The sequence below is a fragment of the Ictidomys tridecemlineatus genome, chromosome 11, assembly GCF_052094955.1.
Source record: "Ictidomys tridecemlineatus isolate mIctTri1 chromosome 11, mIctTri1.hap1, whole genome shotgun sequence".
Lineage (NCBI taxonomy): Eukaryota > Metazoa > Chordata > Mammalia > Rodentia > Sciuridae > Ictidomys > Ictidomys tridecemlineatus.
In genome coordinates, this window is record NC_135487.1 from 28,797,956 (window position 1) to 28,825,928 (window position 27,973).

The 27,973-nt window shown below is 36.4% G+C and overlaps 1 protein-coding gene and 1 non-coding gene across 3 annotated transcripts in view; one reads left to right on the forward strand and one right to left on the reverse strand.

Moving 5' to 3' along the window:
- Zmpste24 (zinc metallopeptidase STE24) overlaps window positions 1-27,973 on the forward strand; it is a 42,638-nt gene that overhangs the window by 5,171 nt on the left and 9,494 nt on the right. For both annotated transcript variants that reach the window (XM_078026020.1, XM_005317865.4), the window contains exons 3-7: window positions 6,639-6,725; window positions 11,987-12,103; window positions 12,785-12,937; window positions 14,488-14,629; window positions 19,721-19,905. In XM_078026020.1, the coding sequence (XP_077882146.1) occupies window positions 6,639-6,725; window positions 11,987-12,103; window positions 12,785-12,937; window positions 14,488-14,629; window positions 19,721-19,905 (684 nt within the window). The remainder of the gene's footprint in view (window positions 1-6,638; window positions 6,726-11,986; window positions 12,104-12,784; window positions 12,938-14,487; window positions 14,630-19,720; window positions 19,906-27,973) is intronic.
- On the reverse strand, window positions 27,209-27,315 carry LOC120891121 (U6 spliceosomal RNA). The gene has a single exon (XR_005735540.1). It is a non-coding gene; the product is annotated as a U6 spliceosomal RNA (small nuclear RNA).

Here is a 27,973-nt window from a genome sequence, read left to right on the forward strand (position 1 = left end):
AATCCAGCTGACTGAGACATCATTTCTTTTAAGAAATCATTTGAAAACTCCTTGCCCCTCAAGACTGGTCAGAGTACTTCACGTTGTATTAAATATATTTGTTTAATTGATAAATCCTTTTTAAAGAAGGGGTACTTTAAGGTCTGTTTATCATTTTTTTCCTGGTGCTTGACATATATAATAAGCACAAAACTCATATTTAGTCATTGAAATAACAAAGAGGCAATTTTAGCAAAACACAGGACCAGTCTTACCTGCATGCTAAAAAAAAGAGAGGCTATGTGTTATAGAGCAGTGTTTGCCATCCTTTTTCATGATCTCCCCTTCATTACCCCTCTCTTCTATTACACATTTTTTTTTTTTTTTTTGCTAATTGACCCCTTCATGAAATTTTAATATCCCAGATCTGTTTTTATACTGTGGGTGTATATATTTGTGCTTCATACATAAAAAGAGTAAGATTTTAGCTGGGCATGGTGGCACATGCATATAATCCCAGTAGCTTGGGAGGCTGAGACTGGAGGATGGTTAATTTAAACCAGTCTCAGCAACTTAGCAAGGCCCTAAGCAACTCAGTGAGACCCTGTCTCTAAAATATATTTAAAAGGGGGGCTGAGGATGTGGCTCTATGGTTAAGTATCCCTGGGTTCAATCCAAAAAAGAAAGAGTGAAATTTTCTTTTCTACTGTCAAGAAGAAAGTTCATGGTATAGAGATTCTGAGTAACTTTGAGCTTTGGTGATTAGTTTGAATCTCAGCTCTGTCATACTAGCTTTGTGACTTCAGACATTCTAACCATTTTGGTGCCCCAGTTTTCTCATTCATTAAAGTGGTATGGGAATAATAGTTTCTCATAATATTGTTGAGAGGATTAATTGAGTTTATATATGTAACATTTACAGTTGGGGTCTGATCCATTGTTAAGTGCTCCATCATGTAGGCGAATACTATGTTTATCATCACCATTGTTCCTTCAGAACTCTCTCAGGTCTTTCAGTTCTACAAAGAGAAAGACTCCTATATCTTTGAAAATAATTGAGATTGGCTACCATAATTGTTACATGAATTAAAGAAACAAAACTGTATTACAGCTTTGTTAAAATGATGAGAATTGTCAGGGGCAGTGGTACACACCTATAATCCCAGCTACTCAGGAGTATGGTGCAGGAGGATTATAGATTCCAAGTCAGCCCAGGCAATTTAGTGAGATCCTGTCTCAAAATGAATAAAAGGAGGGAGAGGTTTGAGATGTAACTCAGTGGTAGAACTCCCTTTTGGTCAGTCCTCAGTGTAGCAGCAAAAACAAAAGACAAAATTGTCTAGCTAGTCATAAAATTTTCCTTGACAAATATGAAATTGTGATTAGATCCAGTTTATTAGAACTACTTTCATTTCCTTAAGGAAATGGAAAATGACATACTGGAAGAGATAAATCAAATTTTGGTGTTTGTTTTTTTGGGGGGTTGGGTACTGGGGATTGAACTCCCAGGGACATTCAGCCTTTGAGCCACATCTCCCAGCCCTATTTTGTATTTTACTTAGAGACAGGATCTCATTGAGCTGCTTAGTGCCTTGCTTTTGCTGAGTCTGGCTTTGAACTTGCAATCCTCAGCCTCCCGAGCTGCTGGGATTATAGGCATGTGCCACTGCACCAGCAAAATCTTGGTATTTTATTCATTTATTTGTTTGTTTATACTAGGGATTTAACCCAGGGCACTCTATCACTGAGCTACACCTGAATCTCTCTCTCTCTCTCTCTCTCTCTTTTTTTTTTTTTTTTTTTTGGGGTGTGTGTGGTGCTGGGGATTAGAACCTAGGGCTTTGTGCATGCAAGGCAAGCACTGAGCTATATCCCCAGCCCTTATTCCGGTCTTTTTTATTTTTATTTTGAGACATGGTCTTGCTAAGTAACTGAGGCTGGCTGCCACTACACCCAGCTAATTTGGCATTTTAGAAAAATAAATAAAAGATTTGGGCTGGGGATGTGGCTCAAGCGGTAATGCGCTCGCCTGGCATGCGTGTGACCTGGGTTCGATCCTCAGCACCACATACAAACAAGATGTTGTGTTCGCCGAAAACTAAGAAAACAAATATTAAAATTCTCTCTGTCTCTGTCTGTCTGTCTGTCTGTCTGTCTGTCTGTCTCTCTCTCTCTCTCTCTCTTTAAAAAAAGAATCTATTAAAAAAAAAGAAAAATAGGCACTGAGGATGTGGCTCAAGCGGTAGCGCCCTCGCCTGGCATGCGTGTGGCCCGGGTTCGATCCTCAGCACCACATACAAACAAAGATGTTGTGTCCACCGAAAACTAAAAAATAAATATTAAAATTCTTTCTCTCTCTCTCTCTCTAAAAAAAATAAAAATAAATAAAATAAAAGATTTGGAAAATAAAATTGCATTGTCTTTTTGGGCACACAGTCTTTTCAATATTGACTTTTTAATTATATTTTTATTAATCAGAGATAATTTAGGTATTGAGACATTGAAAATTAGTATTAAAATTTGTTTTCTTCCAACTAAACCAGGAGAGGTAGCATTATTGCAGATTATATTTGACTTTAATTAACTTATCTGCACATTTTTTTTTTTTTCTGTTCAGGGCTTTAGTAGGAATTCAGCCTTCAGAGAGAGATGGAAATAAAGCTAGTGAATTTAGACACTTTCCTCCTTCCTCTCTGGTGATTGCTTCATTTTTCTTTTTCTTTTAATTACCCCCTCTCCGCTGCTGGGCCAGGGCCTTGAGTGTGTTAAGCATGCTTCTACTATTGAGCAATATACCCAGCCCTGATAGTTGCTTCTTTGAAGTTCTTTAACTTACCCCATTGATAAACTGGCATGGAAAGCATTTTCAATCTCCATGGTTGTCACTAGTAAATAATTCCAGCAAAGATGGGCCGTCACTTGGTTATTATGGTTGGTGATCATGGGATTAACTCAGTTTTTTCTAGGAGATGATAGAAGTTGGGTGAATATGTATATAAAGTAAGATGCTTGCAGTAAGCTGTGGCTTAACTAGAAGCAGTACTGATGGGCTAAAGCTGGGCACAGTAATTATGATTTGTACTACATTCAGTTTTTATGTTCACTGTTTTGTTTGATGTTTACAACAATGAAATAGAATGGATAGGCATTATTATTGCCTTTATAAGGAAGTGAAGGCTCAGAGAAATTAAATGGCTTAAATTAAGTGAGACAACTGGGCTTTAAACTCTGCTGATCTAAGTCTTTATAATTATATGGAAGAAACAATTCTTGAAACTCTAAAGATGATAACCTGAATGTGCCAAATTTATCTCTGGGGAATTAGTAGCTACATTTACCATTGGATAGGAAGCAAATTTGGTGTTACTTTGAAACTGTTCTCTTTAAAACAAGTTAATTGATTCCTGTTTTACATTGATAAAAATTAATGGATCTGCATGTTATTGTCACAAAGGGTGAGATTAACTTAGACCATTTATCTTAATACTTTCTACCTGAGGAAATTAAGCAGTGACATTATGAATGTCTAGCCTCTCTAAAACAGACTCTCCCCCCCCCCCCCAGTCACACAGATGTCAATAAAAACCCTGTTCAAGAAATGGAATGGCTGGGTGCTGTGTTGTAGGCCTTCAGTCCCAGCTATACTGAGGCAAGAGGATCACTTGAATCCAGAGAGACCAGTCTGAGAAACATAGTGAGATCTCATCAAGAAATGGAATGGCGGGGGTGGGGGCTGAGGTTGTGGCTTAGTGGTAGAGCAGTTGCCTAGCAAATGTGAAGCCCTGAGATAGATTCCCACCCCTATACACACACACACACACACACACACACACTCAAATAAATGTCCATCAATAACTAAAAAAAAAAAAAAGGAATGGCTGAGGAATAGAGAAGAGTAGAAAAGCTCAAATTGTTGCTTCTCTAATTTCTGTGTGTTTCTGTGTGAGCAGTTTTGCCTTTTGTAGCCTCATTTGTCTCATCTTTAAAATGAGAAGTGGTGACTTGGGAGGCAGAGGAGGAAGATTATAAGTTGGAAGCCAGCCTGGGCAATTTAGCCAGACCCTGTCTCAAAATAAAATGGAAGGAAGGAAGGAAGGAAGAGATATATGATTTTACCCAGAGTTTCAGTTGCCTTGTCTATAAAATAGATTATTATACTCCTGCCATGCCTGCTTTTCAAGACTATACCAATGTAGTATGTATAAAAGCAGTGGGATTGCTTTTGTTAGGAGCATTAATTCTTTTTTTTTTTTTTTTAAGAGAGAGAGAGAGAATTTTTTTAATATTTATTTTTTAGTTTTCGGCGGACACAACGTCTTTGTTTGTATGTGGTGTTGAGGATCGAACCCGGACCGCATGCATGCCAGGCAAGCGTGCTACCGCTTGAGCCACATCCCCAGCCCTAGGAGCATTAATTCTTGTCCTAAGACATTCCCAGGAGTGTGCTCAGTGAGATTATTAACATAGGGAAATGTTATGGTTCACCATGCTTGATTTCCTGGTCCCCAAAGTAAATTAAACAAAGTTTGGAACAGCAGTTTCCAGTTACATTCATAAATCATTCAAAGTTCATATTTATTTAAAAGCTGGACTTTTAATAATAGGTGTTTTAGCCTTTCACCAAAAGCATTATAAATCCTTAATCTACATTATTTATTAGTGTTGGGAATAGGATAAAAGAAACGATAACTCAGGTCAATTCCCTTAATAACTGGAGCATATGCCAAATAGTAGTGCCAAATCATGTCTTTTGGGAACAGTGTTTACTTAACTGCCATGGTTGAGATAACTGTAAGGTGAAGATGCCTGGATATAGAGGTAGGGAAGCTTATAAAACAGCAATTTATTTAAATTATTTTTAAATGTTCGTTTCCATCAGATTCACCTGTAGCTGGGCCCCACTTCCAGTATCTGATTCCGAAAGTCTGGTTAGGGCCCAAGAAATTGCATTTCTAATACATACTGCTGTTGTTGCTACTTATGACTAAAAGTCAGACTTGAGACCTGTGATATTAAACCAGTCTAACATACTGGTAAAAATCGAAACAGTAGATAATATAAAGTATAGGTAAGGTTGTAGAAAATAGGAACACAAAGATGCTGCAGATGGAAAAGTATAGAAAGCAAATTGTGGGATGAAAAGTATAGTATGATATCATTTTATGTGGTCTTAAAAATACATAAGTCACTGTATTATTCATACATACAAACTGGGAATGAAGGCATATACCTGTAATCCCAGCAATTTAATTACAAGTTCAAGGCCAACCAGGGCAATTTAGTGGGACCTTGTCTCAAAAAATAAAAGGTTTTGGGTATAGTTCACTGGTAGAGTGGTTTCAATCCTCGGTGCCACAATAAGTAAATACATATATAAAAATGGAAAGCATATCGAAAAGATATCCATGAAATATGATAGTGCCTAAATCTCTCAAACCATGCCTTGGTTATAGCTCAGTTATGGTAGAGCCCATGCTTAGGATGTACAAGACCCCGGATTTAATCCATAGCACAAAAAAACAAAATAACCCTCAAACCACGAGAAACCATGTCTGAATTAATAGAAATATTGTGCTGCTTTTTTTTTTAATATTTATTTTTTAGTTTTAGGTGGATACAGTATCTATCTTTATTTTACATTTATGTGGTACTGAGGATCGAACCCAGTGCCGCGAGCATGCTAGGCGGCGAACACTCTACTACTGAGCCACAACCCCAGCCCCGAAATATTGTGCTTTTAAGCAAGGCATGTAATTAATCATTGCATTTCAGGGGTCCTGTCCAGAGAAAAAATAAATTGATGCCTTTTGACAAAATGAGGTCCAGAGATTTAGCATCTGTTGTGAGAAGTAGAGTTATTGTTTTATTTTTGGGGTTTTTTTTGGTGTCTGTGTATGTGTTGCTGGGGATTGAACCCCCTCATGGGTGCCAGACAAGACCTCTACCACTGATCTGAACCCCTATCTCCAAAAGTCAAGTTTCTTAAGCATGCATTCTTTTCAACTTCTGAGCTGTTTCCTTGTTCCTGATGTTCTGGTGATTTGGTGAATGTCTGTGTTCACTAAATCTCCCAAGACAAGGAAGGTACTGATAAAAGGGCCTGCTCTTATGAATCCCTGACCCCTACCTCAGGATTCACCTTTTGCTGACCCGAAGAAGGCAAAGATATCCCATTCTATCCCATGATTTGGTAAATTGACTTGACTTTCTACTTCTGTATCAGTACTGACACTGAAGTTAGTCACAATGGCATGAACCATATTTATTTTTTTAGTTATGGGCAGACACAATATCTTTGTTGGTATGTGGTACTGAGGATCGAACCTGGGCCGCACGCATGCCAGACAAGCGCGCTACCGCTTGAGACACATCCCCAGCCCCAGCCAGTGGTTTCTATTCTTTTTTTTTCCTAAATATTTATTTGTTTATTTTTATGTGGTGCTGAGGATTGAACCCAGTGCCTCACACATGTGAGGCAAGCACTCTGCCACTGAGCCGCAATCCCAGCCCAGTTTGTTAAAACGCATATTTTATTCTAAATGAAGTAGGTGTTTTTTCTTCTGTAATTATTTTATCCTTTTTTCTTTATAAATGCTCTTATGTTACATGATAGTTTCGAGTACTGCTGAGATGTAATCAAAGTATGCTTTGTTTTGTAGCTTATTCTTCTCTTCGGAGGAATCCCTTACCTCTGGAGACTTTCTGGACGATTCTGTGGTTATGCTGGCTTTGGACCAGAATATGAGGTATGTGATTCATTAGCATATATTTGTCAAAATCCTTTCTTATGCTTGCAAACTCATACTAAAAAAGTTAACATTTTGGCTCCTACTGGTTGCACAATCCTTGTCTGCCCCTGTATTAGGATGATACTGGAGACTGTAACAAACCCCCAGATTTCAGTGGCTTATCACAATAGTTTTTTTCTCATTCATGTAAAAGCCAGGTGTATTTTTAGTTTGTAGATGACTTTATTCCATGGGTAAACTAGGGTCCAGTCACTTTTCATCCAGTGTCCTAGAGATAGTGGAGAGATTACCATCTTCTTATTTTCCCTCACTCCCAAATCATGCCTGGCTTTTGCCATCACATTTCATTGCTGAACCTGTCATTTAGTCTACTCAGATGCAAGGGAGCTGGAAAATGTACTCTGTGCTTCTTAGGAACAACTCTGTGCAATGAAAAAAGAAGCATGAATTTGTTGAACCTATACTAAGCATGTTTGGGTCCTAAACATTTAGCAGATAAGACAGAAAGTTTGAGCTGCTTGAGATGACCATCCACTTTTCTAAGAAATCTAGTTATTGGGTAAAGTGTTAAACCTGAGACTCTCCATCTATAATAGATACTACAGCACTGCTTCCTGACTTCTACTTGAAAATTGCCAGATGTTACTTCCTTCCTGATTGTGTATTTGAAATCCTGAATCTCCTGTATGTGTAGGTATACTGGGTTTTAATTCAGCTCATTCTGTGTCCCTTTTCTGAATACCTTTTCTGAGGCAATCAGACTCTTTAAGACCTCTCTTTCCTATGCAATCTCTTTGTCTGCACAAGTTTGGGAGTTTGATTTGCCATGTGGTATGAAAATTTGCTTACACGTTCTCTGCCTTGTTTCATAAATTATTTGTGATGGTTTGCTTTATTTTATTTTTTTGGGTACTGGGGATTTAACTCAGAGGCACTCAACCACTGAGCCACATCCACAGCCCTATTTTGTATTTTATTTAAAGACAGAGTCTCAATGAGTTGCTTAGTGCCTTGCCTTTGCTGAGGCTGGCTTTAAACTTGCAGTCCTCCTGCCTCAGCCTACCTAGCTGTTGGTATTACAAGCATGCGCCCACCCCCAACCAAATTACTCTTAAGTTTTTAAAAAGAAAGTTTTAAAAAACCTCAGTGTTTCCAATATTTGAAATAACAGGATACTAACAAATTTTATTTTTAAAACGTTTTCTTGTACATTTAGAGATGGTAGTAACAGTTTTTATTATGATAACCAAAATTTTTAAAGATGATAGGAAGATCATAATTTTTACATTGATCATTAAAATATAAAGATTGAGTTTCCATAGTCATTTTTATGCTTTTAGACTATTATGTGAAGCAAGAGTTGTCTACGTTCATTATGTGCATGTATCATGTATTTATTTACTCATCTATTGGTTGGTTTCAGATTTTCCTTATTACATATAATGCTACAGTGCACATCTGTTATCTAAATCTTTATGCATTTTGTATGAGTATTTATGGAAGCAACTTAATCAAAGGTTATATGCAATTAGAATTTAGATAGCTGCTGCCAGATTCCCTTCTAAAACAACTTTTTTGGTTTATAGTCTTCCATGGTGTATGAAGCATTAAAATAGTCTTTTCGTGGATCCTTGCTAACATTTAGTATATACATGATTTTTTATTTTTGCCAGTCTAAAAGGGTAAAATGTGATGGCTCTATTACTTCATATAATTTATTGCTGAATGGCAAAGTCAGAATATGAAACAACATAAGTAAATAAAAGCATGCATGTGAATATCCATATAGATGCTTATTTATTTTTTTCTTTTTCTTTTTTGATACTGGGGATTGAACCCAGAGACCCTTTATCACTGAGCCCATTCCCAGTTCTGTTTTTTTGTTTTTTTTTAATTGTAGATGGACACAGTACCTTTTTTTTGTTTATTTTTATGTGGTGCTGAGGATCTAACCCAGTACCTCACATATGGGAGGCAAGTGCTGTACCACTGAGCCATAACCCTAGCCCCACCCCCTAGTTCTTTTTATTTTTCATTTTGAGACAGGTCTTACTAGGTTGTTGAGGCTGACCTCAAACTTGGCAATCCTTTTGCCTCAGCCTCCAGGTCACTGGAATTACAGGTGTGTATCACCATACTCAGATACTCATATTCATGTAGATTTTTTTTTATACAACTGGTATCCTAGTGATGAATATTCAGATAAATTTGTTTTTTTTTCCAATTTTTTAAAATTATAGTGGTGTGCATCCTTGTACATACATCTTTGTGAGCATATTCTACATCTCTAAAAAGTCTGAAATATATTTTTCATATAGTATATACCAAAATGTCAAAAGTGGTTTTCTTTGAGGAGAATTTGATAATTTTAATTTTTTTTTTTTTTTTTTTGGTGCTGGGGATTGAACCCAGGGCCTTGTGCATGTGAGGCAAGTCAAGCACTCTTCCAGCTGAACTATATCCCTAGCCCCAATTTTAATTTTTGTTTAGTTCAAAAAAATTCAGCAATGAGCATGCATTTTTTTAAAATCATTTTCTACATTAAAAAGAAGAAGAGGGGCAGAGGATGTGGCTCAAGCAGTAGCGTGCTCGCCTGTCATGCATGCGGCCAGGGTTCAATCCTCAGCACCACATACAAACAAAGATGTTGTGTCCGCCGATAACTAAAAAATAAATATTAAAAATTCTCTCTCTCTGTCTCTCACTCTCTCTTAAAAAAAAAAAAACCAAACAAACTTGAATTTCTAAAGAAGAGAAGAAGAAAAGGAGGTTGATCTCAGCTTATCCTAGGTATAGGCAGTATGTGTTTTGGCAAAAATTTCTGCTTTTCCAAACTACCAACAAGGGTCTCATAATCAGTGTCCTTATTTGTGGACAGTGAGATATGACCTCACCCTTCTCAGCAAATAATGGACTTTGAATGCTTTGGAGCTCTTTTACTGTAACATGAATTTGAGGTGAAATGAGTTGGTTTATCTTCAAAAAAGGGGTGCATTTTGCCATTACTAAAGATGGGTTGGTCTGAGTCATTCCCCTTCATGTTATAGGACTTTTAAATGTTCTGTGTCCCATGGCCTTGAGGTGTTCACTGACAGGAATAGAGCCAGATCTTGTTGCCTTTGAGAAGCAATGGGTTAAAACCCTTTTCCCCCACTGCATGGGAGTATCCTGTCCTAGGATATTTTTTCTTTTCTGGGTTGGTTTAGAAATCTGAGAAGGGCTGGGATTGTGGCTCAGTGGTAGAGCACTTCCCTTGCATGTATGAGGTCCCAAGCTTGATTCTCAGCACCACATATAAAATAAAGGGCTATTGACAACTAAAAAACTATTAAAAAAAAGAAAAGAAATCTTCTGAGAAAAGCTGCTGGTTGTATACTCTTCACATTTCCCCAGGGTATCTTTCTATCACACTTCCTTTATCAACTTTTGTGAATGTTAGGAGTAAACCATTCATAAAGAGGAGTAATGGAATTTGAGTTCAGATTATGAAAATCTTTAGATGTACAATAAATTTAACCAGCCAGAAGTGCCTATAATCCCAGCAACTCAGGAAGCCGAGGCAAGAGAATCGTAAGTTCAAGGCCAGCCTGGGCACCTACGTGTGACAGTCTCAAAATAAAAAATAAAGAGGATATAGCTCAGTGGTAAAGTGCCCCTAGGTTCAATCCCTGGTACAAAAAAAAAAAAAAAAAGAAAGAAAAAAGAAAAGTAATTATTGAGGGTAAGTTTTTGCATTTTGTCTTTTTTTTTTTGTGAAAAACTGGGTTTACCCTACCCTTTTTACCCTAGTCCAGATTTTTTTTTTTATTGGTTATTCAAAACATTACAAAGATTGCAGAATCACATCGGTTACATTTTTACATAATGCCATAATAGTAACTGTTGTATTCTGCTACCTTTCCTATCCTCTACTATCCCCCCTCCCCTCCCCTCCCATCTTCTCTCTCTACCCCATCTACTGCAATTCATTTCTCTCTTTATTTTTTTTCCCATTCCCCTCACAACCTCTTATATGTAATTTTGTATAACAATGAGGGTCTCCTTCCATTTCCATGCAATTTCCCTTTTCTCTCCCTTTCCCTCCCACCTCATGACTCTATTTAATGTTAATCTTTTCCTCCTGCTCTTCCTCCCTGCTCTGTTCTTGGTTGCTCTCATTATATTAAAGAAGACATTTGGCATTTGTTTTTTAGGGATTGGCTAGCTTCACTTAGCATAATCTGCTCTAATGCCATCCATTTCCCTGCAAATTCCATGATTTTGTCATTTTTTAGTGTTGCGTAGTACTCCATTGTGTATAAATGCCACATTTTTTTTTATCCATTCATCTATTGAGGGGCATCGGGGTTGGTTCCACAGTCTAGCTATTGTGAATTGTGCTGCTATGAACATCGATGTGGCAGTATCCCTGTAGTACACTCTTTTAAGGTCTTCAGGGAATAGTCTGAGAAGGACAATAGCTGGGTCAAATGGTGGTTCCATTCCCAGCTTTCCCAGGAATCTCCATACTGGGTTTACCCTACCCTTTTTACCCTAGTCCAGATTTTTTAAGTCTCCATTTTAAGTTTCCCTTCCTGATCCCAACCAGACCTGTCATCTTGTCATCTTCCACACACTGGGTGTTACTTTCTCTCTCCATACTTTTGCAAATTGCTTGAAATTCCTCCTCCTCTCTCTTCTTTCCTGTCCCAATAATTTCTTTCTCTCCAGAAAGGTATCTCAAGCCTCATTAACTTTGTAAGCCTTTCTTGAATTCATCAGCATGTGTTGTGGTCTCTTTATGAATTTTTTAAACCACTTTATCTATATGATTTAAGATTACTTTGGTATAGTGCCTGTGTAATAGAAGAGTAATTGTTTTGTTCTTTTACTCCTTCCCTTGAATTAAACTTTTTCTGAGGACAAGGGTGATATTTCAGTTTGTGTATTAACCTTAGGATCAAGCACATTGCTTTGGCATAGAATGAGTACTCAGCAAATATTTGTTGATTTGCTCCCTAGTAGTTTATTTGAAGAATGAATTACATTAACTGCATTCCCAGCTACTCTGGAGGCTGAGGCAGGAGGATCCAAGTTCAAAACTAGTCTTAGCAATTTAGTGAGATCCTGTCTCTAAATAATAATTGTAAAAAAGGACTGGGAATGTAGTTCAGTGGTAATGCCCCTGGATTCAGTCCCCACTACCAAGTCAGGTGGGGTGAGGAGGACGAATTATATTATATTATTAAAAACTGCCATTATTTTTTTCCTGTGCCTAGATCACTCAATCCTTGGTGTTTCTGCTGTTGGCTACACTTTTCAGTGCATTGACTGGTTTGCCATGGAGTCTTTATAATACATTTGTGATAGAAGAAAAACATGGTTTCAACCATCAGGTATAATAAAAAATACAGGATTTTTTTAACGTGAAAATGTTCTGTGCTTTTGTTTAGTGCTGGTAATAATTTTAACATAATTTGCTACTTTAGAGAATGAATTAATTGTATGATAAAGATCATAATTTAAAATAAAGTCTCAAATATCGGGGCTGGAGTTTTAGCTCAGTGGTAGAATGTTTGTCTAGTGGTAGAGTGCTTGTGAGGCACTGGGTTCAATTCTCAGCACCTCATATACATAAATAAAGTAAAGGTCCATTGACAACTAAAAAAAAAATGTTTTAAGTCTTGTTATGGGGCTGGGGCTGTAGCTGAGTGGCCGAGCACTTGCCTAGCATGTGTGAAGCATTAGGTTCGAGCACCATATACAAATAAAATAAAGTCATTCTGTTCATCTATAACTACAAAAAAATTATGAAAAAAAAGTCTTCTTATAAATTTTTTGAACACTAATGTTTAGTGTTTTTCAACTAGTAACATTTAAGTGAATTTATCTTATACTGTAAAATGCAGAAGATTTACTTATTATCTTAGGCTGCCTAGTGTCAGTCATATAATACAGTCTCACTGCATGTTAATTTTGAAAATTGCTCTAGTAATGTATCCTTTGTATTCACTTGCTGGCTATTTAAAAAAGCAAAAAGTTTCTCAGTTTCTAGTGGTGGTATTTTCTCTTTTTAGACTTTGGAGTTTTTTATGAAAGATGCAATCAAGAAATTTATTGTGACTCAGTGTATTTTATTGCCTGTGTCTTCACTTCTGCTTTACATTATTAAAATTGGAGGTGACTATTTTTTTATATATGCCTGGCTCTTCACATTAGTTGTTTCTCTGGTGAGTAAAATACTTAATTTTCTTTTACAAAAGTTCCTTCATGATATCACTGTGATATAGTATTTACTAGCATGTTAACAGTTCTTAAGAAGAAGATGAAATATATATAGGTGCTCCTATAAATTTCCCTCTGGGCAGGCACAGTAGTACATCCCCGTAATCCCATCCACTTGGGAGGTTGAGGCAGGAGGATCACAAGTTTGAGGCCAGCCTGGGCAACTTAATGAGAACCTGTCTCAAAATAAGAAGGGCTGGGAGTGGAGCTTAGTGGAAGAATGCTTGCAAAAACAATTTTCCTTGATTTTTGCTTTTGGGTATATAAATGAAAAAGTTGGTAGACTATACATTTTCTTCTTTTTACGCTGACTCTTACAGATCCTAAAAGCTAGTTATTGATCACTTTTAATGATCCAGTTACCAGGCAATTCTGGGTTGTGCATTCGTGAGTTGCCACCAGAATGGATGACTGAATGTGATAATTTAATGACTTTTGACTGAACCCCAGGACCTTAAAATAAGCAAGACTGTTTTGAAGAGAGATTTAAGAGGGACAGGAGAAAGAAAGCATACACTTAATATGGCTTTCTTCTGCCTTCACTTTTTTTTTTTGCCCCTCTTCTCATTTTCCTTCTTTGCTTCTCCTCTCCCTTCTTTGCTCCTTCTTCCCTGTTCCCTTTCCCTTCTTCGTTTTATCCATTCTTCTCTTCTCCCATTGCCACCTCCTCTCCTTTCCTCTCTTCTTTCTCCTTCCCTTGTTCTCAGTTCTTACCCCCTCATTATCTTTTCTTTCTTTCCCATATGCTAAATTGCTTCACAGCACAAATACGACACAATCAAATTGCTTGTTCACAGCCCCCAGAAAATATCATCTATTAGTTTTTCAACTTCGCTGATGATGATGTTTATTTTAATCTGAATTACATAATGTTCATTGCTTTACTTCCCACTGGTGGGATCAGTATCAGCAAATGGGTGCAAAGCAGATTTATAGATACCTATGGCAAACTGAACTAAGAGGAAATACAACAGAGGAAATACTCCGGAAATGCCTAAACAGATACTGTTTTAACCCTAATAGACAATTATGAATTGTGGGTAGTTGATTTTAGCAGAAAAACCAAACAAGTAACAGATCTGGTAACAATATACAGTCTCTTGTGATGTTTGTTTAGCAAAGACTTCAGGTGTATCTTGATTACTCTGAAAGGGAGAATTACTTGTTATAATTGGCTTATGATGTTCCAGCAATCACTAAAATAGTTTTGACAGGTCTATTTACTACCACCCAAATGTTAGTCATGGTAAGTAGCATTATCTTCTTAAATAAAATTGACAGATATACTATATTATAAGACTACTACTTTGATTTAATTCCAATGAAACAAATATTAAGCTATTACTGTTTGGGACTATTTGAATCTGGGAATACTAGAGTGTTTCCATTCTTAAGTTTGGGATGGATGTAATTGTTTCAATATAATTGAATCTATATAATAATGAATAGTTTTTCTTTAAGAACATATTCATGAGTTATTCTGACCTATTTTCAGGTTCTTGTCACAATCTATGCTGATTATATTGCCCCCTTATTTGACAAATTCACACCTCTGCCTGAGGGAAAGCTTAAACAAGAAATTGAAGTAATGGCAAAGAATATTGACTTTCCTTTGACTAAGGTGTATGTTGTTGAAGGTAAGGCTACCTGAGGGTAAGGGTTTATTCAAGTGTTTTGTTTTGAGTACTCTGTTCCTAAATTTTAATGAAAGAATGAACCAGCTTTTATTATTTGTTTGTTTTAATTTATTATTTAAGATTTTTAAAGATTTTTAAGAATTAATGACATAGTCCAGGGATAAAAACTGGGGTTTTGATGCCAAATCCTGCTCCTGACTGCAGCTGTGTTTGGTGAGCTTTATAGTATTGTTTCTAATCTTTGAGGCCTTTTTTACTTTCTGGTATGTTGTATATTAGACTGATTTATTGTCTTATCTACTTAGCTCCTTTAAGTAATTGAGTTGGACTCTTTTATAGTCAATTCCATTTAGCAATAGTAAAACTGTAAAACAATAGTAAACAATAGTAAAGCTGTAAAATAAAACATTTGTTTTGTTTCCTCCAGTATTCTGGAGGACTCTGTTTAATCTGTGGATTACCTAAACTATAAGTACCTTTGGGTAACTCAGGTTAGTTATACTCTGCTTTTCTGATGATTGCCTTTGAGAGTTAAGCCATTTGCTTGTATAAGACTACTAAAGTCTCAAGGAAGCCTACAAAGATGGAAAGAAAAACTGTTTTGTGTGATATCATGATTTTCATAATCTATAAATTAAATTCCTTTTAAATGAGCTGGGCGTGGTTGTGATATGGCTGTAGCTTGGAGGCTGAGGCAGGAAGATCGAAAGTTCAAAGCCCTTTATACACAATGGAGAATTACTCAGCACTAAAAAATGACAAAATCATGGCATTTGCAGGGAAATGGATGATATTAGAGCAGATTATGCTAAGTGAAGCTAGCTAATCCCTAAAAAACAAATGTCAAATATCTTCTTTGATATAAGGAGGGCAACTCAGAACAGAGCAGGGAGGAAGAGCATGAGAAGAAGATTACCATTAAACAGAGCAAGAGGTGGGAGGGAAAGGGAGAGAGAAGGGAAATTGCATGGAAATGGAAGGAGACCCTCATTGTTATACAAAATTACATATAAGAGGAAGTGAGGGGAAAGGGGAAAAAAAACAAAAACAAGAGAGAGAAATGAATTACAGTAGATGGGGTAGAGAGAGAAGATGGGAGGAGAGGGGAAGGGAGGGGAGGGGGGGATAGTAGAGGATAGGAAAAGCAACAGAACACAACAGACACTAGTATGGCAGTATGTAAAAACATGGATATGTAACCGATGTGATTCTGCATTCTGTATACGGGGTAAAAATGGGAGTCCATAACCCACTTGAATCAAATGTATGAAATATGATATGTCAAGAGCTTTGTAATGTTTTGTACAACTAATTTAAAAGAAAGAAAGAAAGAAAGAAAGAAAAAAAGTTCAAAGCCCACCTTAGCAGCAGTGAGGCACTAAGCAACTCAGTGAGATCTTGTCTCTAAATAAAATACAAAATAGGGCTTGGGATGTGGCTCAGTGGTCAAGTGCCCCTGAGTTCAATCCCTGGTACAAAAAAAAAGAAAAAAATCCATTTAAATGAATATAACTGATTTTGCTTCTGTAACTTATCAGCTATGGGATCTTAGAGCCTCACCCCTCTGGGTTTTAGTTGTGTTTTCACTACAGTTTGGCAAATATTTTCTGGAAAAAGCTAGATAGTAAATATTTAAGGTTTTGTAGGTTACATGGTCTCTGTTGCAACTATTCATCTCTGTCATTACAGTGTAAAAGCAGCCATAGACAATGCATAAGCACAAAAACATGGCTGTATTCTAGAAAAAATTCATAAAAATACTGCAGGTTGGATTTGGTCTGTAAGCCATAGTTTTCTGATGCTTGCTATAAACAGAAATGTCACTAGTGAGAAGTAGTTATGTTAGGTAAAGGCGTAGAAACTGAGAAGCAGTTGCAGAAGGAGAGAACAAAGATGGATGCAACTGAAAAGAATGAATTTAATAACAACTAGAAAAGTGTAAAAGTCTCAGACATTTAGTGGCTTCTGAGGCTTACAGTTCACTAAGGACACATTAGAACAGTTTTAAGATTCTGTGAGGAAATAGTAGTAGAATAAACCAATTTGTACTTCTTTAGCCTCCAGAATCACTACATTTTTAGGTAATATTCAACCAGTAACACATTAATCACTATAGTAGAACAATTTCTAAGGAGCTTTTACTGAAGTGATCCCTAAGTTGCTGATCCCTTAAGTTGTGAGCAGGTAATATAAAATAATAGGTATAAATAATAAATAATATAACAGTAAAGGTAATCAATAAAATGTGATATGTAGATATATAGATATCACATCAATAGTATTTCTATTTTAGATGAAATATGGAAGGCTTTCTGAAGGGTTATGATATAAGTTGGGACTTTATTGAAAATCAAGGTTTGAGTAGGACAGCAATTGCATTTTTGAAGTCAGGCTGTGGAATCAGTAGGCTTAGTTTTGAATTCTAGCTATATTGTGAATTTCCTGTGTGACTTTGAGCAACTTAACTTTTGCCAAATAGTAGTTTCCTTATCAACTGCATGTTTTTTATTGTTGTTAACAATAGTAACCTTCCTCAAAATATTTTGAATGAATGAATATTGTCACATTAAAGACTTATTAGTCTGGTAGGGATATTATAGTGAAAAACTGAGAATCCTACTCTTAAAAAAAATATCAGATAGCCATGCATGGTGACACATTCCTGTAATCCCCACAATTCAGTAGACTGAAGCAGGAGAATCATAAGTTTGAGGTCAGACTCAGCAATTTAGCAAGACACTAAGCAACTTAGCAAGACCCTGTCTCAAATAAAAAGGGCTGGGATTTAACACCCCTGGGTTCAAGCCTCAGTAACCAAAAAAAGAAGCAAATGCTGTGCAGAGAATTAAGTTAGTATCATGTGATGAAGGATAACTGTAGATATTTTGGATTGGAGAAGACCTTGCTGAGCAAGTGCCTATTAAGCTGAGACCTAAAGGTAGGGACCATTCACACTGAGCAATGGGAAGACCTTCTCAAGCTTGCCTTTTTTAGGCACCATGAAAACGTCCAGTGTGGCTACAGCAAAATAGGACAGTATTATCAGGTAACCTCTGAGACTTAGGCAAGAGTCAGACCACATAAATCTTTGTAGTCAAGGTAAAGAGTTTAGAGTTTATTTTAAGTTCAATGGGAAAAGCAATCAAACTATGTTGGGCTGCTGTAAGGAGAATACATTGTAGGAAGAGAAAGAGTGGACACGGAGAGAGCAGTTAGGAAATTGTTGCATTAGAAGTATGAGACTTCAGAATAGTAACACAGTTTTTTAGGGCCTGATTTCCTATATTATTGACAAAATTGGACTATATGTTTGACTCTTAACATTCAGGCTACCAAACCAAAAAGTGACATAAAATACAATAAGTAAATAAATAAATACTACCATTTATCAAAGCTTTATTATATTCTAAACATACTGTCAAATAATTTACATTAGAAATATTGAATAGTTTCAAAATCCACATTTTCTATTTAAGAGATCTCTTATATCTTCTTTTAAAGGAAGGCATGTAAGGTGCTATGGTGCACACCTGTAATTCCATATATTTGGGAGGTTGAGACAGGAGGATCTCAAGTTTGAGGCCAGTTTGGTCAACTTGGCAAGACCCTGTCTCAAAATAAAATTTAGGAAAAGGGATGTGGCTAGTGATGTAGCTCAGTGGCAAAGTGGTTATCTAGCATGTGCAAGAACCCAGGTTCCATCCCCAGGACCTCAATAAAATACAAATAAAAATAGCCAGGCTTGGTGGTACACAAATATAATCCCAGTGACTTGGGAGACTTGAGGCAGGAGAATCACAAGTTTGAGGCCAGCTTCAGGAACTTAGCAAGACCCTCCCTCAAAATGCAGAATTAAAAGGGCCAGGACTGGGAATTCAGTGCTAAAGTAGCCCTGAATTCAATCCCCAGTACCACAAAAAAAAAAAAAAAAGACGATGACGACTATTTCATGAGGTAGATATTAATCTCACTTCATAAACAGGAAACTAAAGCTTAAAGAAAGTTTACTAAATTTATATGACAGAGCTAGGATTGAGCCTAAAGTCTATAACTCTTATCTACTATACTCATGGCACATTGAAGAATATTTGCAAATTAAAGAATACATAAAAAAGAAACTAAAAATTGACATAGTTTAGTTGTTATTAGTTACTGTTAAAAATTTAGGTATGGCCGGTATGGTGGTGCATGCCTATAATCTCAGCAGTTTGGGAGGCTGAGGCAGGAGGATTGCAAGTTCCAAGTCAGCCTCAGCAAAAGTGAGACGCTAAGTAGCTCAGTGAGATCCTGTCTCTAAATAAAATACAAAATAAGGCTGAGGATGTGGCTCAGTGGTTGAGTGCTCCTGAGTTCAATTCCCAGTACCAAAAAAAAAAAAAAAAAGAATTTAGGTATGTTTTCTTGTAGTCTTTGCTGCTGCTGTTGTTGTTTTTGCAGTGCTGGGAATTGAACCTAGGGCTTTGTGCATGCAAGGCAGGCCTTCTACCAGCTGAGCTATACCCCCATCCCTTTCTTGTAGTATTTGTAAAAATAATTATGGAAGCAAGTGTTCTATTTTAAAAGATTTAGAAAAGAAAAAAGTAAAAAAAGAGGAAACAAAAATCCATAATTCTGGAAGCTAGTGATAAACCCTTCATTATTTTAGTACATTTCTTCATAAGCTTTTTTTTAATGCTTTTTATTGTTTATGCTTTTCATTTACATATTTTTTCTTGACAATATTGGAATCTTAAGTTTTGTATACTTCATAATACATTGGTTAGGTGTTTCTTGTTAAAATTCTTTGAAAGTGTAATTTTTTTCTGGCTACTTAAAAATACCATTTCATAGCTTTACCATCATTAATCATTCCACAACTGTTGGATATTTAGAATTATTTTACTTATAAAACTGTGATGAATATAAATATTTGTGTGAGGAATGCAGGGAAACAGTCCACTGCTGGTGGTGATTTTCATTGATACAATTCTTCAGGTGTTAAACAATTTGAAAATGATATGTCCTTTTTAGTAGTTCAGTTTTGTAGGAGTCTCTCCAATGGACCCCAAACTTTTTAATTATATTCCATGCTTTGAACTGTCTTTTCCTCAGGATCTAAACGCTCTTCCCACAGCAATGCTTATTTTTATGGCTTCTTCAAGAACAAGCGAATAGTTTTGTTTGACACTCTACTAGAAGAGTACTCTGTACTAAACAAAGACATCCAGGAGGAGTCTGGCATGGAACCCCGCAATGATGGAGAAGGGGACAGTGAAGAAATAAAAGCTAAAGTTAAAGTAAGAGTTCTTACTTTCCTAAGAGACCGTGCCTTAGTTTGTATACACAGTGCCTTGACAACTCAAAATGACAACAGTTTCTATGCAGTGAGTGTTGGATTCAAGGAGACTACCAAATAAAAAAATACTATGGCTCTTTTATAGTTCTGGTATTTGGGAGAGATTACTACTATAATTATATGCTAACTACCTTGCAGGCTTTTATATTTTATAGATCATAAATATATGTATATGGCTTCTTCAAGAACATCAGATAGTTTTGACACTCTACTATTTACAATTAAAGAATTTCCACAGGGAAGATAAAGAGAAGGTAAACATCTAATTTTTAGGTTCATTGAGACAGCAGTTATACGCTTTGGCACCCCAGAGACAATTTGAATACTGTTTCTGCTTTTAGTAGATGTGTGTCCTTGATTACATTACATAATTTAGCCAGTTTCATTGTTTAACATGTATTTATGAAACGTGTACTGTGTACTAAAGTTATTTTGCTTCTCATTAGGAGTACAAAAGCAAAGAGGCAGACTTTCAAAAGCTTATAATCTAAAGGGGACATGGTCACATAAGCACACCACAGTGTTGTGTTGCTACTGGGGAGCTTGGATTCTAGGGAACAAAAGAGAAAAGATTTCTTAAATCTGACCTGAGAAAGTTGCTTCTGGATCTTTTTCCTCAATGAGGTCCCCTGATGCTGACTCATAAAATTTACCAACACTAAAGGAGGAAAAGGGACAATGATAAGAAGTAATACAAATTTCATCAGAAGCAGTCCCAAGTATTTTGATGTGTAATTGAATGTGCCCCTGGCTTTGGTGTTCAGAGATGATTTTAGATCCCTATTTCCTTACCAACTATGTAAATCTGGGCAAGTAAGTTAATACCTCTGAGTCTGATTTCTTAACCGGAAGACCAACAGGATTTCTCTCAACCTTGGCACTACTGACATTTTGTGTCAGATAATTTTTTTTTTTTTTTGTGGAAGGTGTCATATGCATTGTAGGACATTCAACAACATCAATGGCTTCTCTCCATAGACTAGTGACAGATCCTCATGTCCCCCCAAGTTATAAAAACCAAAAATGTTTCTGAAAAATCAACAAATATCCCTGGGGTTGGAGTCAGGATGCAAGATTGGGACATACTGAACTAAAGAACTACTTAACTTTTAGGGTTGTAACTATGTGAAAAAGTTGTACTCATACGGCATGGTTGGGACATACTGAACTAAAGATACTTAACTTAGGGTTGTAACTATGAAAAAGCTTGGCATGGTGATGCATTTTAGGAGGCTGAGGATCATGAGTTCAAAGCCAGACTCAGCTAATTAGCGATGCGCAGTTCAGTGTGACCTTGACTCTAAATAAATACAAAATAGGGCTGGCAATGTGGCTCAGTGGTCGAGTGCCCCTGAGTTTAATCCCCAGTACCCCCCCCCCAAAAAAAACATAAGATTGGTATACATTTTTACTACCAAAAAATATTATCACTTGAGCATCTGCTTTGACCCTAAATCGGTGACCTAGTAGCCAGGTGTAATGATGCACACCTGTAATTCCAGTGATTTGGGAGACAGGAGGATCTCAGGTTCAACCTGCCTGGGCAACTTCTCAAGACCCTGTATCAAAGTAAAATAGTAAAATTAAGTGTTGGCTTGTAGCTTAAAGGTAGAACACTCTTGGGTTCATCCTTAATACTGCAAAAACAAACAAACAAACAAACAAACTGTCAAGACTTAGTTATGTGCCTAGCCTGTTATAAATATGTAGATGAAACAAAATTCTGTGAAAGGATTAGATAGCATTGTTAGAGGGTTAATATCTTTGATTATGTTTGTTTTTTAGGATATTAGAATAAAAGCCACTTTGGTCTGACCTAGTATCATATGATTTTAAGCAGGGAAGAGATCTTCAGGTCATTTTATGAGTAGGAAAATTGAAGTCCAGAAAGGGTACTCAGTAACAACACTAAAGAATCATGCAGGTTCAGGGCTGAGGCTATAGCTCAGTGGCAGAGTGCTTTCCTAGCATATGTGAGGCACTGGGTTCGATCCTTAGCACCACATAAAAATAAATAAAACAAAGGTATTCTGTTCATCTACAACTACAAATGAAAAAGAGAGAGAGAAGAATCATGCATGTCCAGCATATCAATTGCTTAAGAGGCATCCACATGCAGGGGATGATTACATCATACTTAAACCTAGACATTAGCTAGTGTTCAGTGATCATAAGCAGTGCAATGAAAAAACAGACCTTTATTTTATGTATTTATTTGTGGTACTGGGAATTGAACCCAGGGGCACTTTACCACCGAGTTACATCCCTGGCCTTTTTTTTTCCTTTCTCTTTTAAGATGGGATTTTTCTAAGTTGCAGAGGCTGGCCTCAAACTTGAAATCCTCCTGTCTCAGCCTCCTGAGTCACTGGGATTTCAGGCATGCACCATACCCAGCCTATTAGACCTTTAATGTCTGCAAGCACAGTTTTATTTGCTGTGGGGTTGTTTGAAGTGTGTTGAATGGAATTTGACTTCTTTTGCTGGCTTCTTGAAGAGGCTGCTTTATTTCATTGATTTAACTGTAAATGTTTTATTTATTTATTTTTTTAAAGAGAGAGTGAGAGAGGAAGAGAGAGAGAGAGAGAGAGAGAGAGAATTTTAACATTTATTTTTTAGTTATCGGCAGACACAACATCTTTGTTTGTATGTGGTGCTGAGGATCGAACCCAGGCCTCACGCATGCCAGGCGAGCGCGCTACCGCTTGAGCCATATCCCCAGCCCTTAACTGTAAATGTTTTAACATCTGTCCTCAAGTTACCTGACAATATACATTAGATGTAGTCTCACCCTAATTATAACAGGGGAGAGAAATAGACTATAAGGCAATGTGTGATAAATATCATGAATGGCTGAAAGAGTGTGACTTTTAGATAGCCAGGTAAGAATGCAAATTCCAGTGGTCAAACAGGTTTCTGAGAAAGAGGATATGTGAAGGAGACCGAATTTTAATTTGGGGATGAGGCTTTTCAAGGTAAGGAGCAAAGAAAGCTGTAGAGATAAAACACCTAACTGCTGTTCTGAAACTAATGATTAATGGATTTGTATAGATGGAGATAGAAAGGTAGACCAAGGCTAGTTTATAGAATGGTCAATACATCAAGTGGTTGTTTCCTGTGACCTGGAAAGTAAGATTGATTTGGGTAGAAGCCAATGCTTGTTTTAGGAAGATTAAAATTTGGTGATAGCACATAAGAGAAAGCAAAGATTTCTTTTTTTCAGAGGCAGGGAGACTTTTAGGGCCTACTGCATCAGGATAAGCATGAAATAATAAGGTTCTACGCTAGAATTCAAAGTCAGAAAAAGTGCAAGAATCATAATAAAGGATGGATTTAAAATACTTGTGATTGATATTAGGGGAGTGAAAAGGGTCAAAAATTGACTCGATCATTAACTATATTGCTTTCCATTGTGAGTAACACTGATGAGATGGTTTTAGGAAGTTTACCAATAATATAAATTTGAATAGTTATGTATTTATTAATGTACACAAGGAAGAGATGAAATTAGCATGTCGAGATCATAATTTCATGAATAATACTGCTAAGTTTTATAAAGGGAATTGGTTTAAGGAGAGATTAAGTAAATAGGTGGAGAATACACAAATGTGGCAAAAGTTTAGGAAACTGATTTATTCAGCACCTGCTACTTATGGCCTACTGTGTAAGGGGGATACAATATGGACAGTCCCCTTCCTAAGTGGAAAGGGATACAATGACAGTTTTAAACCTGAATGATTAGAGAAGATAAAGTTTTTTTTTTGGTGTGTGTGTGTGTGTGTGAGAGAGAGAGAGAGAGAGAGAGATTGATTCATTCTTGGAATGGAAGCCAGCACTTCACACATGCTAGGCAAATACTCTATCACCGAACTACATCCCCAGCCCAAGCATTTTATTTTTAACAGAAGTTTTAAAGAAAACTAATGTTATCTAAAATATTTCCTTTTAGAGATAATTTCTATTAACATTTTGATAAATGCCTACATTTTAAAAGATATCTATGAAACTTACTCTCTGGAATTTTACCTTTCACGGGGCTGGGGATGGGGCTCAAGCAGTAGCGCGCTCCCCTGGCATGCGTGTGGCCCGGGTTCGATCCTCAGCACCACATACAAACAAAGATGTTGTGTCCACCAAAAACTAAAAAATAAATAATAAAATACTCTCTCTCACTCTCTCTTTAAAAAAAAAAAAAATTTTTTTTTACCTTTCACAAGACAAATGGAATAATTGGAACAATGTGTCTCAAAAGCAATAAGAGGAACAATTAAAAATATATGAAAACTGCTTTTGTACAAGAAAGCAAGTGTTAGGGTTATGTTGAAGTCCCAGCTGATAAATGTAATAAAAAGGACACATACTCCAGAGAGGTAGGCTTTATCCAGTAAGATGTTTTCATTTCTCAGCCTCCTTTTCTTCATTTCTACAGTGAAGATAATACTTGCCTTCTTACCCAGCTTAATGTTGCCTTAAATGAGGCAGCATATGAGTTTTATAAAAAGGAAAGTACTATGGAAAAATAAAAAATGGGTCATACTTATTTCTGTTCTTTTTTGTAAATTAGTGAAGAAAAGCTTTGAATGTGACTTCCACACTGTTCTAAATAGCTTTTTAAATCCAATATCAGACCAAAAGACAACTGCCTAATGGAAAACTATCTAATAGACAATTGGTTGTTTTGTAAAAGAACTCAAAATTCACACTGGAAAGCAGTTGACTGGTATGAACAGAAACCTAAGGACCATGTTACCTGGTGATTGAACCTAAGGACACTTTAACACTGAGCTATACATCCCCAGATTTTTTTTTTTGATTTTTTTTTTATTATTATTAGTTGTTCAAAACATTACAAAGCTCTTGACATATCATATTTCATACATTTGATTCAAGCAGATTATGAACTCCCATTTTTACCCCACCCAGATTTTTGTTTGTTTGTTTGTTCTGGGGAGAGTACTGGAAATTGAATCCAGAGGTGCTGAGTTAACCACTGAGCCACATCCTTAGCCCTTGTTATTTTTTTTGAGATACATTCTCACTAGGTTGCTTAGGGCCTCCTTAAGTGGCCTTGAACTTGCAATCCTCCTGCCTCAGCCTTCAAAGTCATTATTAGGTTTTATAAACATTATACTTCATCAGTTATATGCTCTATCATTTGTTTTTTAGTTCAGTAATAATTTCCAAACATTTACATATGTGCCACTAAAATTGTTTATTTTTTTCTGACTGATGCACGATGAATAATTTACCTTTGACTTCATATTTTGTGTAGAAGTTGAAAACATAGCCAGGCAAGGTGGTACATGCCTGTAATCCCAGCAACTCGGGAAGTTGAGGCAGAAAGATCACAAGTTTAAAGTCAGCCTCAGCAAAAAGCAATTCAGTGAGACACTGTCTCTAAATAAAATACAAAATAGGGCTGGGAATGTGACTCAGTGTTTGAGTGCCTCTAAGTTCAATCTCCCAAAAAAGTTGAAAATATAAGCCTCTGGCATCAGACTACTTGGCTTCAAATCCCAAATTTTCCACTTTTTGGCTGTACAGTTATAATCAAAATAGTTATTTTCTCTGGCTAGATTTTTTTTTTTCATCTGTGAGATATAAGTGGGAATAACAAGAGTATGTATCTTGTATAGTGGTTGTGATATATAATAAGATAAGTATGCAGTACACAGGCTTGGTATATGGTTACTGTTTAATAAATGTTAGTAACTTTTGTTTTTATTTTTAAAAATCTTATATATGTGCTAAAAAAGATAAATGTATGTGTGTGTGTGCACATACATACAGACGTGATTGTCTTTTTATATAGATTTGCAAAGTTACATGAAATTGAGAGAAGCAGAGCTTCAATAATTTTTTTTCATAAATTTTAATATTAGTTTTTACCTTATTAAAATAATGCAAGCTTATTGCTTAAAATTTCAAAACACAAAAAAAGCTTATGAAATTTAGCAGTTTTATGTTCCTTTCTTTCCTGTGTTCCTCCTCCAAGTCCCCTCTCATAGATTTCAGTTTTAGTTGTTGCTTTAGACATTTATTTGCACATTTCTTTTTTTCCTTTTCTTTCTTTTTTTCTTTTGTAACCCACCATACCACTGAGCTATATCCCCAGCCCTTTTCATTTTGAGGCAGAGTCTTGCTAAATTGCTCAATCTGGCCTCAATCTTGTGATCCTCCTGCCTCAGCCTTCCAAATAGCTAAAATTGCTGGTGTGCAATCCACTGTACCAGGCTTCATTTACCCATTTCTATGTCTGAGTGATATATGTATGTTATTGACTGTTGTCACTATTGACTTTCTATTATGATAAATGAGGATTTATCTCTCTTGTCCTAACATCTATTTTGCCTTCCCCCAATTCTTCCAATATAATTATTACAATTCTAGTTTTTATCAATATTCAGTATTTACATTATTGTACCTATGCAATTATTATTCACTACTGAGCATACCTAACCTTTTTTCCATCCTGGTTAATATTTAACTTTTATATGTGCTTAAAGTTTTTCTATCTTTTGGTTAATTGTTCTCATAGCTTCCAGTGTTTCTCAGGATAATTTTCTCCAAGGTTAGTTGCATCCAGTTTTACTTTTAGTTCCCCTTATCCCTCAAAACACCCTAAGAGAGATCTCTGCCATTTCTTCTCTGAAGTCCTGCTGTACATCTCTGTGTTAGACTCCCTTGGTCATCCTTGTTTCTAGGTTGGAACCCGTGTTGATTTATTTTCTTCTCTTGGTGCCTACATCCTATACCAGTTTGATTTCATGAAAAAGCTGGTACAGTGATGGAGCTTGATGATGGAAGTCCTCACAGACTGTCTTTGAGTCACCTGGTTCAAATCAGGTTGGAGTACCCTCTGTGTCTGGTATTGTTCTTTCCTTCACTTCTTTCCTGTGCTGATCTCTTGTGTTCTCTAATGCCTGGCTTTGTGTACTTGACTCCCTCATTTTGGTAGAGACAGGTTGCATAGTTGGTAAAGTTTTTGGATTTGTGCCTCAGAATGGCTTCATTTTTTTTGTCATACTTGCTTGCTGCTTTAACTGGATTATACATTTCTACATTGGAAATACTTTTCCTTCAGGATTGTGAAGGCATTGTTCCATTGCCTGCTTGATTCCAGCATTGCTGATTCATTATCTAAAGCCACTCTATTACTGATCCTGAGTATGTCACTTGCATTTTCTTCCTCTAGAATATTGTTGGACCCTTTCTGTTGATTTTGTTTTATTTATTTATTTTTTATTTTAAATATGGAACGCTTCACGAATTTGCATGTCATCCTTGCGCAGGGGCCATGCTAATCTTCTCGGTATCGTTCCAATTTTAGTATATGTGCTGCCAAAGTGAGCACTTTCTGTTGATTTTAATCCATCATGTTGGGTATATGCATTGCCCCTCTTTAACCTGGAAATCAAGATCTTTGGTTCTAGCAACTTCCTGGAATTATTTTGTTGATTTCTTTTCCTCCTTTTTTCAGTTCTCTCTTTTCAGAGCTCCCGTTATTTGAGTGAATTTTCCTGTCTTTTCTTTCTTGTTTTATATTTCTTAATCTCTTTTTGTACTTTTTGGATGATTTCTTATCTTCCAATCTTTCTTTTAAGCTTTGATTTGTAAGAATTTCCCATTGTTTTAGCATTCTCTGTTTTTTTTCCCCTGGGTGCAGTATCTATCTTTTTAAACTTTCTCCTTACATAAATTCTGTTTATTCCTTTTTTTTCCCCCCTGGATTTGATCTTCCATCTTAATAGCCTATCTCATATATCTGCTTGTTGTTGGTTATATGCTTCTTAGTTAGAAAATGAGACTAAAAACCAGATTGTAATTTCTGTCCCTGTAGGTGATGCTTATCATTTTTGAGTTTCACTATAAGGTGTCCTAAGTGAAATTTGGTGGGCAAATACTGGTGTTCAAATTGTTAGTTCTGTTCTGTGGGATGATCAGAATTCACAGTAGATATTCTTCAGTCTTTTGCCTGGAGGATCTGTGCTGGGAGCTGAGTGTGCAGAGAG